General features: G+C 49.8%; 2 protein-coding genes across 2 annotated transcripts; both read left to right on the top strand.

Moving 5' to 3' along the window:
- Positions 1-5,368: 5,368 nt before the first annotated feature.
- On the top strand, positions 5,369-6,301 carry LOC131562759 (G-protein coupled receptor 35-like). Its single transcript, XM_058812614.1, has one exon. The coding sequence runs from the start codon at positions 5,369-5,371 to the stop codon at positions 6,299-6,301; it is 933 nt and encodes a 310-aa protein (XP_058668597.1).
- A 5,485-nt stretch (positions 6,302-11,786) lies between these two features.
- On the top strand, positions 11,787-12,728 carry LOC131562742 (G-protein coupled receptor 35-like). The gene has a single exon (XM_058812582.1). It carries the CDS (start codon positions 11,787-11,789, stop codon positions 12,726-12,728), a length of 942 nt encoding a protein of 313 aa, XP_058668565.1.
- The last annotated feature ends 5,134 nt before the right edge of the window (positions 12,729-17,862 follow it).

Here is a 17,862-nt window from a genome sequence, read left to right on the forward strand (position 1 = left end):
TTTCTCACAGCTCCCCCAGCCAGGACAGCACCCATGGTGCTGATTGAAGGGCACCAACCACCAGGGCATCCCTGCAACGCAGCAGTGCAGCAGCTGGCCAGTGCCAAGGCTGAGTGTGCAGCGAGGCAGTCCCCACTAGCAGCTGATTACTGACACCAATTAACAACCCATTACTGAGCCCTTTGGGGCTTACAGCTCTGCCTGCTCCCTGCACTTCTGCTAATGCAGAGTTTGACAAGTGAGGCTCTTTGCCACCCATGTGAGATGCTGAGGCCTTGATTTAGGTGCCAGCTGAAGCTCCCCATGGTTTGGCTGTACCTATGCTCACACAGGGCTGCAGGCCAGAGCCCTAATGCTGCCCCATCATGACCCTCTCCTGCTCCATCCATGCCTCAGACACCATCTCAGTGCAGCATTTGAGGAGGGCTGGGGAGGCTTTCCTACACTACATGCCAAGCTGCTCCCTGTGCCAACCTTCACATCCAGAGCTGTGCAAACACAACTCAATGCTCAGGTGTACCATGAGCTGCATGAGGCCATCCAGACCAGGTATTGCACCTTCCTGGCTTTACTTAGCTTAGACTTCAGCACTAGTGAGCATTTCAAATGCCACTTGCTGAACATCTCTGTTGGCCATAGAACACCCCCTTTCAGAAACTGCAGAGTGGTGTGGAGCCGTCTGAATTGCTGCTAGCACAGTCCAGGGTAAGGAAGCAAAAAGGACCTTTGCATAATATCCACAGATGTTTGTCGCAGACATTTTTTCCCAGAAATCTTTTCTTTCAAATTTCTGCATCTTCTGGAAGGCAGAAGCCTCAGAAGAGAAGGTAAACAATTGTTATCAGCTGCTGTAGAATGCAATAAGATACACCTTAATTAACTCATGCTTCTTGTTTATAATTAAGGGCCAATCACAAAGTGCAAGCTAAAGTCTTTAGACACAACTTTATTTTAAATTCTTTCTTTCTATTCTTAGCCTAGCAGCAGCTTTACAACTTTCTCTCTTATTTCTTTTTAGTATAGTTATAATGTATTAGATATCATATATCAATAAATTCAACTTTCTGATCTAGAAACAAGATTCACCGTCTCTCTCTCACCAGCAGCAACCCGCACAAGATGCTGTAATAGATGTTTTATTCAGCTGTGTGGTGAGATGTGCAGGTCCAAGCAGCCACACACAACGGGTCAGGCTTTTTCCCTACAGGAGCCTGGGGGCTGACCCTGTTCTTGGGCAGTACAAAGATGAGGGCGATCAGGAAATAAGGAAGGAGTGGCTTGGGGACATAGGAACAGACAGGAACAGGGGAAGGAGCCCATGGGGTCTAACAGCTTTTTGAGGGAAGCTTCTTGTGTCTCCCTAGACCAGGGAATGTCCCCCCAAAGGTCTCCACAGTGGTGAGGCACCAGAGCTCACTGTACAGTAGTGCCAGCATTGATTTGGCCAGGAGGCTGGCATTCAAAAGCTAACTGATGCGAAATCTGCTCTTATTCAGGAGGAGGAGGTGCTGTGGAAAGCCTCAAGCAGCAGGCAGCTGCTGGTGCCAGGCCCCTGCCCTGCACTGGCAGCCTGTGCCCAGCCTGCCCTGCCTGGCTGCACAGAGCCCGTGTGCCCTGCCTCGGGTGGCACCTGCTGCTGACTCTGGCACCTTAAATCTGCAGGTAACATCACTTTGTTTCTCCTCACTTGCTGCCTGAACACTGCTGAGCAGGGTCCTGCTGTGCCTGGGGGAGGCAGAGGAGGCTTTGAGTGTGGTTTCTGCTGGGCAGGAGTCCCTGGGGTGGGCTGTGATCTCTGAACTTTCCAGGTTCTGTTCTTACTCCAAGGTATTCTCTGGGTACTTTACCTGGAATATCACAGCACTGAGAACTGGAAGTTAATTCATCCCAATATGGGAAATGAGCGATTCTAAGAAATTTTTTTTTGGTCTAGGAGAACTCCTTTCAGCATCTATCAAAGCAGATCATGGTTAGGGTGACCACATTACAGTTTTCAAGGGATGCAGTGATAGATGAGCCAGAAAGAGCACAAGTTTCAAAAAGAAGAGAAGAAACTGCTGTGCCTTAGATCCTTGCATTTGAGAGAGGTGTGAACACCAGCAGCAAGGCTGGAGCAGGCAGTTTGCAGATTTCTTTATGCTATTTGGAAACAGAGAGGAAAAGCTCCTCACTTCAGTACCATGGCAGGGCCCTCACCTGGGTCTCCTCTGCCATGGGGACACTTTGCTGCTCACTCTTTCTGGCCATGCTTCCCCCCAGCCCAGCTCCTGTCCAGGCAGGCCAGCAGTGCTGTGGGTACATTAAAACCTCTGGGAGGTGCTGCCCTGCCCAGGCCTGTTCTCACACCTGTGCTGCATCTTCCCTGAATATTTACTGAGAGCCACCCATTCCATTTGTGGGTCTGTTGGTGACAGTCAGGGCTGTTGCCATGGAGGTGGCAGGTCTGAGGGCAGCTCATGTACAAGATGCTGTGCTGTACCTGACTTCACCCCCATTTTCCTCCTTGCTCTCCCTCTGCTCAGTTCCAGGTTTCTTCCCTCCCCCACCAGGGCCCCCATGCTGTCCTTAGCCACCTCACCCACCAAATTCACCCTTTATTTCACCCACCATATTCACCCTTCAGCTCTTGGTGCCTGCCCACTTTTGAGCTCTCCCAGAAGGAAGGAGAAGATTTTTCCATGCAAGACTCCCCCTTCAGTGCAGCTGATTTCCTGCTGGAAAAACACTGTATGCAGCCACCACAGTGCTGCTGCAACATCCCCTGTGCCTTCAGCCTCTGCCTTGCATCTCTTCCTCCAGCCTCTCTGTTCAGGGTCTGGCAGAAGCCTCCTGTTTCTTGGAGGAAACAAGCCCAGCCCAGGCCTTCCTCCCCAGATGGTCACCAGCTTCTGGGCTGGGGGACAGCTGCTGTGCAGCTCTGCCCAGCCTGTGGTGAGGACAGCAGGACACCCTGCACAGCACTGGTGACCTTGTCTGTTGAGCCCCAGCCTATTGCTGGTCTTCCAGCAGCAGCAAGACGCTGTTTCACAGCTGTCTCCATCCTTTTTCACAGCTGTAAGTTGCTGCCTGGCCCCTCTGATGCTGCAGGCATTTCATCTACCCCACATGAAGCATTTCCACACAGCCACAGGATATGCTAGCTGGTCAAGCTGAACCTCTTTAAAGGTTTGGGGTTTGTTTTTTTGCTCATTCATCCTCTCTCAGTGCTTTTTGGACTGCTTTAAACCCTCTACTCATTTCCTCCATCTTCCTGCCAGTCTCTGGACTGCCCTGTGGGCTGGAGCACTTGTGAGCCCTGCTGCTGGGAACTGCACGGGGCCAGGTCTCCAGCTCCAAAGGCAGAGCTGGCCAGAGCCCTTTGATGCTGCAGAGCCCAGCAGTGTGGTTTGCCTGTGTTGCACCTCTGCAGAGGCTGCTGCAGGCACTGCAGACCTGCACTGCTGCAGGCACTGCAGACCAGCACTGCTGCAGGCACTGCAGACCTGCACTGCTGCGGGCACTGCACACCAGCACTGCTGCAGGCACTGCACACCAGCACTGCTGCGGGCACTGCACACCAGCACTGCTGCGGGCACTGCACACCAGCACTGCTGCAGGCACTGCACACCAGCACTGCTGCGGGCACTGCACACCAGCACTGCTGCAGGCACTGCACACCAGCACTGCTGCAGGCACTGCAGACCTGCACTGCTGCAGGCACTGCAGACCAAGGCAGTGAAAAGAAGCCTGGGCACCAGTGCAGCTGTCAGACTTCTGCCTCGTGCCATAACCAGTGACCATAAACAGTGACAGTTCCCTGCTGCTACTGTCCATAGTGCAGAGATGTTTTCCTCAGGGCACAAGTGTCCCCTTCCCTGCAGGGTACAGGCAGTGAGCAGCAAGCCTCTGTTGGGAAAGCCAGGCCTGAGCATACAAGAACTGTGCAGCAGTCACATTAGTGTCTGCTATTGCAAGACACTCACACATCTCTCCAAAAACTGAGTTATTTGTGTATTTTTCAGTCACTTCAGGACTGAATTCTCATTTGAAGGCAGTGTCCTCACCCACTGGCCACAAGGTCTGCATTGCTGGTGGAGGCACATAACTGCTTAACTAGGCAGAGGTGATGTCCCTTCCCAGGTCTCTGAAAGCTGTGAGATTTCACCAGATCCCTGCCCACTTCACTCTGTAAAAAACTTATTTTACATTGAAAGCAGTTTTTGGTTGTTTGTTTTTTTCTGAAGTGAATTTAGATGCAAGCAGAAGTGACAGATACTGAGAATCACTGGTTCAGAGAATTTTTCCATGTACTTGTCACATGAAACCACGGTGCACAGGAAGGGCTCTGCTGAAAGACGATTTTTATCAGCCCATGAACTCACACTCTTCACGCAACTAATACTCCTGCAAAGCATCTTGAAGCTAGTGTGACAGATGCTCAACAGGTACTACCCACAACATGGATTTCTGAGGGTGGCTGCCTGCCTGCCTGGAGCAGGAGCCATCTAATTTAGCCTTTAACAGCAAGCTCCTTGTTCTGCAGTGGTGTTCCCTCTTCCATATGTAACCTTCTGCTTTGCATCTGTAGACTCCTACTCTCTCCTGGAACAAAGGGACTTAAAATCAGGTAAATCCTTCCACATTCCCCTCCTGGTGAGGCGGAGAGCAGCACACCTCACTCTCTCCCTTGGGAGAGCAGAAATACAGATTCAGCTGGTTTCCTCAGCTTGGAGGAGGAGCTCCAGGTTCACAAGGTGGTGCAAAGGCTCAGAAACTTTCCCAGACAGAACCAGAGAATGAGAATTTCTATCAAGTGACATTTGCTATGCACTCCCACCCCTTCACCCCCAGTCTGAATCCAAACCCAGTAGATCTGACAGAGGAACTTTCACTCATGGGTTGTGCTGGGCTTTAGTTTTGGTTGCTGCAAACCCTCCCTAGCTCAACACCTAAGCTAAGGGTAATTTTACATCATCTGCACAGCCTGGCTTAAGGAATTTGTGTTCACATTGTCACAGGATGTGCCCACTACCTATGGAGGCTCTTCTGAGTGCCATGTTGCCTCCTGCCCTCCCACACTTCAAGATCTCCTTATTTAATAAAGGCTGTCTGCCATGTCCTCTTGGAAATGTATCCTGACACACTCATAAACTTGACATAAACAATACTTGACAAAGGATGCCAAAGAATGACACAGGCTGACTGAGAAAGACAGCTCTGGAAAGCTCAAATTCACATTTTTAACAAAGGACATAAGTACTTACATGTGGTTTGTTTTGGTTTTTTTTTGGTTTTTTTTGTTTTGTTTTTTTTTTTTTTTTACAGCTACTGAGAGATCTTACCATGTCTTTTCCTATTTCAGGTTTCAGAACATCTGTAACTCAGGACAATGAATGTGTCCAACAACTGCAGCACCACAAATCTAGAACCTCACCCCCATGTTCGCCTCATCGAGTTTGCTCTGTATAGCTTCATTTTCTTTTTTGGAGCACTATTTAATGTCCTTGCCTTCTGGGTGTTCTCCTGCAAGATGAAGAAGTGGACAGAAACCAGGGTGTATGTGATGAATTTAGTCTTTGCAGATTTCTCTGTCATCTGCACCTTGCCTTCCATGGTTTATTTGCTCTGGAATAAGTCAGCCCGAGGGGAGCTCTGCCAGTTTACAGAGACAATGTATTTTATCAACATGTTGGTGAGCATCTACATCGTTTCATTCATCTCCATTGATCGATACATTGCCATAAAGCACCCTTTGAAAGCCAGGGCCTTCAGGTCCCCGTCAAAGGCTGCCCTCCTCTGTGGGCTCCTGTGGGTCCTGGTGATAGTCAGTGCCACCATCCAGCTGATGCACCGCAGACATGCAGATCTCTGCTTCCAGACCAACACCCTGCCTGCTGCTCTCAGCCTGCTGGCCATTTTCTTTGTTTTCACTCTCCCATTTGCCATCTTGATCTTCTGCTCCACAGAAGTCATCAGGGACCTCAAGAAACATCTGAACACAAATTCACAGGAGGAGAAATCGATCCATAAAGCTGTACACATAGTTTATGCAAATCTGATTGTATTTATGATATGTTTCCTGCCAGCCTTCCTCGGGCTGCTCGCCAGGTTCATCATGGAGAGCTTTGGAGCTACCTGTTTTCTGCTCTGTGTCATGAAGAACTTCTCCTCCGTGTTGAGGTGCATTGCCACGTCCAACTGCTGTCTCGATAGTGTCTGCTACTACTTTGTCACCAGGGAGTTCCAGGAAGCCTTTCTAAAGCCCAAAGCCAGCACTCAACAAGCAGAGGCAACCCACCCCTTGCAGATACAGACATGCTAAAGGAAAAAGGGGAACAAACCCCAGTATCTGCAACATAAAGAGAAAATACAGCTTCAGGGCTATTGGGATAAGTATTGCTCTTTTTCTCTAGCAAGTTCTTTGTTAGGTTTAGAAAGTTATACTCTATGTTTCCATTAAACAAAACGGTCACAGAGATATGTAAAAGTGTGTATGTAATCAATTGTTGTTAATGTGCCTCCATTCCACCCTCCAGCACCTACTTGTTACTGGTACAGCAAGACAGGTGAGCCATGTACCTCTTTTAGTTCCTTCTGTAGCTAAAATCCACTGATCCTTCTTGCCAACATGTACAAATGTATCTATCATATCATACCTCATTGTGTATTTCAGGTTGTTTCCAGTATTAAACTAATCCAGTTGTCCCAGACTGCAAGGCAAGATGTATTCTGTCTGCCATCTGTATGGCAGTTGTCTTCTGTTCAGTGGGCAGTTTGTTTCATCTCTTCCACACCCACTCCTCCCTTATGCAGTGACATTCAATAGCCTCTTATCAGCAGAATATCTGCTGATAAGAGGCCATTGAATGTCACTGCATGGCTGATAAGAACTACAGCATCCCATTGGGAGATGTGAGCCCAGAGGGAGGAGCCAAGCATTCCTATCCAGATATAATCTGGAGATTCTGGAACACCAGCACGGCTTCTCCACTGGATTCCCCAGAGGAACAGCAGCTGCCTCTTCTCCCACTGGATCTCCAGAGGAAGAATACATCCTTCTCTACAGGATCCCTGCTCCAGCAGAACCACCCCTGACACTGCAGGAGGGCTGAGCCACAATTCCAATGGGACTGCCAGCAACACCCTGACCCACAGGGTGTCAGGTTGGGTTCTGACTCTGTCACTGTTGTTCTACTGTACTGCATTGTTTATTTTATCCTTTTATTTTTCTTCCCTATTAAAGAACTGTTATTTCCCGCTCCCATTTTTTTTGCCTGAGAGCCCCTTAATTTAAAATTTATAGCAATTGGGAGGGGTGGGGAGGGTTTACATTCTCCATTTCAGGGGAGGCTCCTGCCTTCCTTAGCAGGCACCTGTCTTTCCAAACCAAGACAGCAGTTTATATTTATCCCATTCCTTTGGCAGACTGGGCTGGGTGGCTGTTCAGATGGTTCTGGCATATTATTAAGCCCATGTCCCTACAAAACAACCTAGGCTGTCCTGACCTCCTTCCCCTTCACCTCAACAGGTCAGACAGGTGTGAAGGAACACTTCTAGGATGAAAGCAACACTTTTCCAATGCCATAAAGGCACAAAGTCCAGATTTCAGAGCTGTCCTCCTGCCAGGTGCCTCCAGCTGCCCTGCTGAGCCCTGGCCCCCAGACAGCTCCTCAGAGCAGCCATCCCTGCAGGGCTGTTCCTCCCACACGCTGAAGGCCTTTCACTGCTGCCCTGGCACTTGCCACCCTGGCACTTGCCCTGCCCTGGTTCATGCTGTGCCACCAGGCTGATCCCCAGGGCCACCACAGCTTGGGCTCAGAGCAGCCCCACCTTGCTGGGTTTCCACAGCCTGCCCACACTGACACCCCTAACATTTCCATCACGGATTTGTGTTTTTCCATGAGTCAGCAGCCCAGAAAAGTCAGGGCACAGAGGAAGTGGATAAATGCTGCCTTGAACTGGGCTTTTTTTCTTTCTGAATGCTAAAAAACCCCCAAAACAGCACTGAGCTCTGCCCAGCAATACTCAGAGTGTTCCACCAGACAGTGTGGGGGAGTCTTTCCTGCCCACAAATACATCTTCCCCTGTGACCTACACCTGCCCTCAGTCAGCCCACAGTTGATGCACTATCTGCTGCTGTCACCTTTGAGAGCATGAGCTCCTCTGCTGGGTTTGCAGGGCCTGGTTTTTGGTAGCAGGGGGTCCACAGAGGTGGCTCCTGCGAGAAGCTGCTGGAAGCTTCCACCATGTCCAGCAGAGCCAGTCCCTGATGGCTCTGAGGATGGACGTGCTGCTGGCCAAGGCTGGGCCAGTGAGAGAAGTTGGAAACACCTCTGTGGTAACAGATTTAAGATGAAAATCAAAATATAGGGGGACAGCTTTTTCTAGCCAGAGAGGAAGGTGAGAACATGTGAGGGAAACAACGTGGAGACACCAAGATCGGTGGAGAAGGATGGACAGGAGGTGCTCCAGGGGCCAGAGCCAAGATTCCTCTGCAGCCATGGTGAGAGCATGGTGAAGGAGCTGTGCCTCTACAGCCCTAGGGATCCATGGGGATGCAGAGATTCCCCTCCAGCCCATGGGGAAGGTGCCCATGCCAGAGCAGGTGGATGCCTGGAGGAGGTTGTGATCCAGTGGGAGCTCCAGTGGAGAGGGGGCCCTGTTCCCAGGCTGGAGCAGCCTGTCTTTGGAGGACTGCACGCCGTGGATGAGTGACCCACACTGCAGCAGTTTTGGGAAGACTGTCTCCTGTGGGAGGGACTCACATAGCAGGAATTTTGGGAGAACTGCTGCTTGTAAGAATGGACCCAGCTCTGGAGAAGTTCACAGAGAACTGTCTCTCCCATGGTCTCACAGGGACTGCTCTCCCAGAGCAGCACAAGGAAACCTCGGGGATGAACTGACCCAAACCCCCATGCCCTGTCTCCCTGTGCTGTCAGCGGGAAGGAGGGAGGGGTTGGGAGAAGAAAAGGTGTTTTAAGGGCTTACTTTACTTCTTATTATCCTCCTCTAATTTTGAAAGTAATAAAATCACTTTGTGTCTCTAAGATGAGCTTGTTTTGCCCTTGGAGTGTTTTCTCCCAGTCCTTATTTCAGCTTAGGAACCCTTTGTTAAATGTTTCTCTCCTCTGCCCAGCTGTGGCAGGAGAGGGTAAGTGGGCAGCTTTCGTGGGTGCCAGGCATTTGGCCAGTGTCACACCATGAGTGAGCAGCTCTCGTGGGTGCCTGGCATTTGGCCACTGTCAAACCATAACAGCTCCAAAGACAAGAATTAATGGGACAAATCCTGAGGGAGTCAGTTTGTCTCCTGTCAGCTGGCTCACAGAGATGGGATTGCAACTGCTCTAGCCAGTGGGCAGCAAAACCCATCCAAAAGTCTGTGACACAGCACTGGGCAGCTCCTAACCGTGCTCCCAAAGGTCCCAGCCCCTCAGTGCCACACTGGTGGCAGTGACTGCCGTGATCTGGCGTCCCAGCCAGCTGATGGGAAGAGTTACACTCCTGGCTGCTGTGTAGAGGGAGAGCCAGCCCATAGATCTGTCAGGTGCAGGTGACAGCAGCACTGTGTGTCCCCAGGCTCGCTGTCCCCGGGGGCACAGGCACCACTGTCCTCTCGGAATTGTCCCTGTCCCACCGGGCCCCCTCTGCCACCGCAGCACCGCTGCCCAGCCTCCCTGAGGAACCTTCTGCTGCCAGACGGGCAATTTGCAACCATTACGGGCTTTATCTCAGAAATTGTTTTCCCCCGATTGGAAAGATGACATTTTAATAGCCGGGCTGTGTGAGGCGAGGCGGGGATGGGCGGGGGGATCGACGGCGGAGCTCTGAGCTGCCGGCAGCGGGACAACAGAGGGCACCAAAGGCTCCAGCCCGAGGAAGTCAGGGCATAAATGAAGCGCTGGTGTTCGCACGAGTTCAGTGCTGGGCTCAGCCCTGCCGGGCTGTGACAGCCCCGGGACAGCAGTGACAGCACGGATCCCTTCCCTGCCGAGACAGCCGCGGCCTGTGTGAGGAGCAGCCCGCCCGCGGAGCAGGTAAAGCCAGACCTCCCTTCCCTGTCCCACAGCAGCAACCGTGCCCTGCCCGGCCCCTCAGGGAGCGCCTCATCCCCTGCTTCCCGCTGCCCCGCTTCCCTGCTGCTCCCACAGCTGTTCTGCCTCTGATGGCAGCCACATCCCGCTCAGGGGCTCTCTGCCCCTCGCTGAAGGTCCCATTAGTGCTCCCTCAGCAGTGGGGACAGCTGGCACACGGCCTTGGAGCTGCCACACGGCCTTGGAGCTGCCACCAGCTCCGCGCTTGTGTGGGGCTCCCTGGGGCTGGCATGCCAGCCCAGAGGGCTCTGCTGTTCCTCAGGCCACTGATATGGCAGAGTGGCTTTTTCACTGCAAGGTGACCACAACAGGCTGCCAGGCAACAGCTGCAGCATAGGCTGAAACCGCAGAGTGGCCAAAACCTATGAAGCTGAAAGCCCAAGAGCACCAGGACACGGGCTGTATGTTAGTTCTTCCATGAATTCCACCCTAAAAATGACTGTACGCCTGGGGTTCAGCGCTGCCGTACCAGTTCTGGTGCTAGGGCAGGTGTTGTGCTTTCCTCTGCCAGATCTGTCTCCCAGTCTTGGACACTAGAAACAATTCACTTACTTAATGCAATCATCTACTTTCACTACAATTCGCTTATTGATGTTTAGAAGCTGCTGACTTATAAGGCAAGGTATTGGTAAGAGATTGTAGGAATCTGGGCACTTTCTGTGCCTGGCTCATTGCAAACCCTTCCTATATGAGCTGCAGACAAAATCTGATTCATCCTCTTTGCTGGTGGCAAATGCCCTGAGATATTTAAGGGAAGAGCAGGAGATATGTTCTCAGATTCATGTTTTCTGACTAAAATTTTTGCTTTCTACCTTTGAAGGCTGAGATCAGACACATGTGCTCATTTGCTCACTTTCCCTTCTTTCTCTGGAGGCCTGTAATCTGCTAGGACTGCTGATACTTCTGCTGAGCTGTTCCTCCCCACCAGAGGAATGGATTTGTGTTTGAGGGCACAAATCCTGCTCACAGCAGGCACCCACCCACCCAGCAGCCTGCAGCAGCATTCCCACTGCCCCTGGGAGCAAAGCCACTGGGCTGGAAGGGCTCAAGCCCTGAGGATTTTCTCAAGTCTGGCAAGACTCAGAGTAAACCCATGGGGTGGCTTCAGCAGCAAACCAAGGGCTATGGAGGAAGAATGGGGAATGCTGCCCAAGAAAAATGGGGAATGGTGCCCAGGAAAAATGGGGAATGCTGCCCAGGGCAAACGGGGAATGCTGCCCAGGAAAAATGGGAAATGCTGCCCAAGGCAAAGAGGGAATGCTGCCCAGGAAAAATGGGGAATGCTGCTCAGCGCAAATGGGGAATGCTGCCCAGGAAAAGTGGAGAATGCTGCCCAGGGCAAACAGGAAATACTGCCCAGGGCAAATGGGGAATGCTCAGCTCTGGTGTGGGCTGTCCTAAAGCCAGTATCTCTGACAACCACAGCAGAGCAAAGGTAAAAACGAAAAATAGTATTCTGCTTTGCTGTGACCCAACTGTTCATACCAGGACTGGAGGGATGGTGAGGCAGGCTTAACCCTGCACCAGCAGCAAGAGAGGGCAGTCTCGGTAGTTTTGTGGACTGAACAAAAACCAGTTCAGGTTTTTGAGGCTGCCCACATGAGCAGCGCACAGACACGAGGAGCTGCAGGGCCATAAGAGGAGGGCACAGCTGCAGGACACTGCCAGTGAGCTCAGTCTCATGCCTGCACTCTTTCCTTGCAGAGACAGCCCAACATGGAGAACTGCACTCACAGAGGTGCACATGACAACATTGTGGTGCTTCAGCTGGTTGTGTACATCCCAGTGCTCGTTCTGGGGATCCCACTGAACATAATTGCCTTATGGGTCTTCTGCTGCAAAATCAAGAGGTGGACCGAGACCAAGGTGTACATGATCAACCTCATCATGGCAGACTCTTCCCTGCTCTTCACCCTGCCTTTCCTTCTGTATTTTACCATCTACACACATCCCATAGACCGGCTGTGTTTAACCATACAAAACATCTATTTTACAAACATGCCTATGAGCATCTTCATCATCACCCTGATTGCGATTGATCGATACCTTGCAATCAAGTTCCCTCTAAAAGCAAAGATCCTTCGATCCCCACTGAAGTCAGCTTCTGTCTGTGGCTTTTTCTGGATAGCAATGATAACTTATTCCCTTTCGTATCGCACACATCGCGGTAACCAGGACGGTTTTTGCTTTCAGAAACAATCTCTTCTACCTAAATATTCCTCCTTATTCTACAGCATCTGTGGGTACTTTATTCCCTTAGGGATTGTGATGTTTTGCTCCGTACAAATCATCAGATGTCTAAAAAAGAAGATGGCCACAGGCCCTCATGAGACAAAATTATTCCAGAAGGCTGTGCAGATAGTTTCTGTGAATTTGTGTGTGTTTGCTGTCTGTTTCTCACCTTTCCACATCTCACTGCTCTTGCGGTTTGCGGTGGAAACTGCTGGAGCTTGTTCTCTGATGCCAGGAGTTATAACCTACATTAAGGTCTCTGCATGCTTAGCAAATTCTAACTGCTGTCTGGATACATTTTGCTATTATTTTGCAGCCAAAGAATTTCCAGAGTTTTCTTCTATGTTCCCCAAGTGTATATTTTTCAGGTTCAAGATGAACCAAAGCAAGGAGTCACAGCCACCCACGGATCAAGTGATGATATGAACAAGATGTAGTGCATGGCAGGTGTTGAGTGCCACAAAGCTGCTCAAGTTTTGAGGCACAGGCAATGGAGCCACATGCAGTGTTTGCAATCATTGTAGGCACAGGCATATGGACAAAAAGGGGCAAACCCCTCCAAAGGGTCTGATGTTAACTTGAATTTTGTCCTGCTGTCCTCAGTGACTTGACTCCAGCCCTGACTACTGTCTTGTATGGTTGCATCACAGCTCCAGGCGCCTCCTGGTGACAGCTTGTCTTGGTTGGCTTCATGGTCCTTCACTTTCAGTGACTTGTAAAAACTCCAAAATATTTCCTCCTGAGACTGCAAGCTCACATTCTGCTGATGTAAACTTAGAGACAAATAACTTCCTTAGTGACAACTGACATCTAGTTCCCCTACGAGTCTGTCACCACGCGGTAGTGACACAGGTGCAGACCACAGTCTGAAACCACTGACTAGACCTTGCTGAAATAAACAAAAGACTGTTCCCAGCACGGAAAGTGTCCCATATCCAGACATTAGATCCACGTGCTTTGTGTCAATGCTTGGGCAGACAACACAGCACAAGCTGCAGTGAGCAACGGTGCCGTAAGAACAGATGAAACTACTCAGGTCATTCAGCTGATAACTCCAGTCCCAGTTTTCTTCACTGGTGTATTTTCTAATGCTCTGGCATTACTGGTATTTCACTGCAAGCAGAGCAAGTAGCCTGTGTGTGCATGTGACCAGTTTAACCACTGCACACTGTTTAGTCCTCATTCTGCCTTCTAAATGATCTTTTCAAAGACAGGAAAATATATGGGAGACAAATAGTGCCTGATCTTATCAACCATCTATTGCTTAAGGAGATGTGTGAGTGTTGTCACACATCAACAGATATGCTGCAGTTAACTACCCCCAGAAAACAAGAGGCTTCTTGACAGCCATCTCTTACAAGCCAGGCAAGTGGTGTTCAGCAAGGAAAAACACTGCTACTTCAGGAACAGCACAGAGAGCCTTCAGAAACATTTTTGGACCTAGGATTCCATTCTGAGACCTTGCATCTCATTGCTTATAATGAATGCCTGTTCCAAAAAGATTATTATGATTTTTTTTATTATTTTGAAAAAAGAGATAAAGATTCATATCAACCTACTGTTAATCCCAAAAGCAAACAACTTGCTTATTTTTGTAGATTCAGTCATGCTCATGGTTTCTCCCAGTTAACATGGAGAACTTGTTCAATTTACAATGGGCTCCAAATAGGCTATCTACTCTGAAATACAGAACAGCAATGCTTTTTATACATGTGGCCTCACATCCAGGTCTCATAAATGTTCCTTTTTCTCATTGTAAAGGAGAAATTAGTTGATTTCACAATCTCTGTCATCATTAAGATTTTTTTGCTGTTTCCACTGAATGTATGAAAACAAACAAAAAAAAATTCCATACTTTTGCAAGTGAAAATAAAGATGTGTCATAGTAACATATCTATAAATAAATATTCATTTATTACCATTATACAGCAGAGTCCTCTACTCTTAATGCTAAACCGATACTGGAGATTGGGAGAAAAGCCTTTGCCACAGAGATATAAGATCTGCCTTCCAGCAGGGTATTTAACAGTGAAACCCAAAGATGAGCAAGGAACTTCCTGATTATCTGAAGATATATGTTCTACCTTGGACAAAAGTTATTACCTGGTTTAAATGTCAAGTTTAGGATGGGTTTCTGGCATCCTGCTTCAATCTGAACAAAGCCTCAGCTCCCTGAGTGCTCCCAGTAAATGAAAGAGATGAGTTATCAGACCCTGGGCCACAACAAACTGCTGGCCTCCATCCAGCACTGCAATAGCAATCCAGGAGGATGGCGACATCCTTAACCCCAAATCTTTTCCATTTCCTTGCACAAGAGTCTGGGAAATGGCAGAGTCCATCAGCTGCCCCAAACAGCAAGGTTGAACCACTGCATTTTACCAACATTTCTGCAAGATGTAACTTTCCTGTCCCTTAAAAGAAAAAAATGCTAATAATGGTTTACACTTCAGGCTTGTGAGGGAAAAAAAAAAAAAAAGAAAAAAAAGAAGGAAGGAAAGGAAAAGAAGGAAAAGCCTACAAAATAATTCAGAATCTTGCTTTTATGAATCTGCAAAAATAATCTGCTTTTATGTGGGTGGGTGGGTGGGTGAGTGAGTGAGTGAGTGAGTAGCCACCAATATGACATTTTTTGTCCTCCTATGCATGGAAGGCAGGGGCTGGCATTAGACACTATTTTGCTGCTTGGTGGCATTTGGGCAGGCCTGAGAGCTGAGTTCTTATCAGAGGTTTGATCTCCAGGGGCTGAAGGACAATACTGGGGAGCTGTGGGCTGGGTGCTGCTTCCAGGTGCTGGAGGCATCTCTGATTTTGTTTCCTTGGCACAGTATAGCTGTTCCAGGGGTGAGCACTGCCCAGCAGCCTCCAGGGAACTCCACAAGCCCTGGAGCAGCATCAGGTTCTTGGGAAGCACAGGCTTTCCATGCCCTGCCCAGTGTGTGGGCACAGATACTCAGCTGGTCCCTGGTGCTGCTGATGCCTTAGAACTTTAGCTTTTGTGTTTTTCATGTATTTGTAATCCTGCAATTCTTGAGTGTAACTCTAAACTCCACACACAGTGTGAGCTGCTGCTTTCCCATTTTGAGCAGACACAACAATTCCTCTCCAGTCAAGGACACCTCACTGCCTCAGGCCCTGAGAGATGTAAAATAAAAGTGAGTTGGGGGGAGCAAACTTGGGGTACATGGCTTCATTACCTGAAGCTGTACTTGGAAGATTGACCCCCAATATCAAATGGACAAATTTATAAAAGTGTGAAAACCTGTGACCCATCATCCATTTTTGGGTGTAGCCCTTGTGGGTCTTCATCTGCCCTAAATGTACCTGAAGGCCCTACAATAAATACAGCTGCTTTTTATTCTCTTAATTTTGTGTGGCCTCTGTTTCTAGGTAGCCCCACAAGGCACCAGTGCAGGAGCATGGGCAGGATTGCAACACAAGAGCCCCAACAGCATTTCCTGCCATAGGCAATTCCGTGCAGTGCTGGGGAAGGGGAAAGGGGAAACAGCCCCAACAGCCAGGGCTGGTCATTGTGTGGGATTGCTGCACTTAGCCTCAAACCACCATCTGACATGCTAAAAATAAGACTGACATGTTTTGCTCTCCACCCCACAGTTCTCTTGGTCAAGATCTGCTGTTGCACCATCCCCTCTGGCCGTGAGAAAGGCAGGAAAGCAACCCTGTGGGGCAGAGGCACTGCAGGGCAGCCAGAGCCCTGTGTCCCTCTCTGTGTGTGGAGATGGTACCAGCACCCCTCCCGTCCTGCCAGAGGCTCTGCCCCTGCAGCTGCAGCCAGCAGGACGCAGCAATGCAGGGGAGATGGAGATGGAGATATTCCCCAGCAGGGAGAGGAGGCAGGAGCTCATCAGTCTGTCTGACAGCAGGCAATACCAGTGAATATTTTGTCCCACTGGCTACTTTCATTCAGAAATCGCTTTTCCAGGCACAATGTGGTGGATGCTGGTGTCAGTGCAAGGTTCTCTGGGGACAGGCACCAGTGCTCTGCAGTGCTGCTGGGCCCTGGAATACCCTGCCCGAGAGCTGCCAGCAGGGAGACAGCACAAGTGTCACCTCCTGTGCGCCACACGGGGACAGCACTCACAGCACTGAGACAGGCCGGGAGCTGCAGAGGCGGGGGAAATACCAAGTGAGCGTCAGTGGCCCATGGCAGGGGGATAAAACCTGTGACTGCCTGGAAGGAGGGGACCCTGAGCAGCTGCAGAGGATGGTGGCTGGCAGAGGAATAGGGTGCACAGAAGGATGGGGATCCTGATGCTGCCATGGCCAGGAATCAGGCACAGACCCAAGAGCCTCAGCAGGAGCCATGTAAGTTCTCTGCAGACAGCACTTTATCCTAGCTTTGCCTGCTGGTAGCTGGTGTTGAGTTTGCTTTGACACATGCTGGTGAACATGCTGCTCACAGCCAGGTGCTTTGTGCCTAGTGACATGGCTGCTCCCTGTCTTGAGACCTCATCAGCTGGGCTGATGAGACCCTCATCTGGCAACCACAGCACCAAGCTGTGGATGGAAGCATCACACTGAGAGGTTCTATAAGCTGTGCCCCTCCAGGCATGACTTTGACTGCTCATGGTTTATAACACTAGAGATTTCCTAGAAACAGACAAGAGGAGGCTGTGAACAACACTTGAGGAGGATGCAAAGTTTTCTATACACTGATGAAACTATCACAGTCCAGAAGCTGGATGACTTTGAAGATTAAAGTACCAACAAGGACCATGACAGAAAAATGTTGTTGGTTGGAGATCAATGAGCTGGGCACACTAATATGTCAGTAACGACTTGTAGGCATCCACCAAGGAGCAGCCCCAAGAAAGGCAAAAACAGTCCCTGGAAATTTAGAAGTTTGTAATATATTGTGATTGCACACTGGCATGGAATTATTTTCAAGAGCTGGCTTGTGATGTGCAGACAGATAATGCAGAAATACTCCAGAAGCTGCTCTAATGTGACCTTAGAGCAAAGTGGAAAGGAGAAATACGTTTGCCCAAGACAGCAATTCAAGGTGCTAATATCAGCATCTTTAAGCTCATTGATCAACTTGTCTGAGCTTTTCTGGTAAATAGGCTCTCGTGGGAAGCCCAAGAGCACCACTGGGACACAGACATCTGCAACCACTGAGCAGTCACAGAGCCAGCAGGTCACAGGGTCACGGTGCCACGTTTTCTCAGAATTGCTGGCTGAGAAGAGCTATGGAAGACAAGAGAACTACTGTGATTCAGAGTGAAACGCTTTATAATAATCACAAAACTGCCTGGAAACCACTGCCCTCACCTCTCCAACAGCTGCAGGGCTTTTGGGGCTATTCTGTCCCAGGGCTCAGGCAGTGTGACAACAGAAGCCACTCCTGCTCCAATCCCAGCGGGGGTGGCACTCAGGAAGGCAGAGAGAAGACCTCAGGACATTCCAGGGCAATGGGTGCCCTCCAAGCAGTCTGTTGGGCGAGGGGGGTCAACAGGCATTGCCCAGTGAGACATCAAGCAATGGAAGGTAAAGCAAAGGAAAAAGCCAAAGCTTTTCCACCTCCAGAGGAGCTGCTGCAGGG

This window comes from Ammospiza caudacuta, chromosome 11, assembly GCF_027887145.1.
Source record: "Ammospiza caudacuta isolate bAmmCau1 chromosome 11, bAmmCau1.pri, whole genome shotgun sequence".
Lineage (NCBI taxonomy): Eukaryota > Metazoa > Chordata > Aves > Passeriformes > Passerellidae > Ammospiza > Ammospiza caudacuta.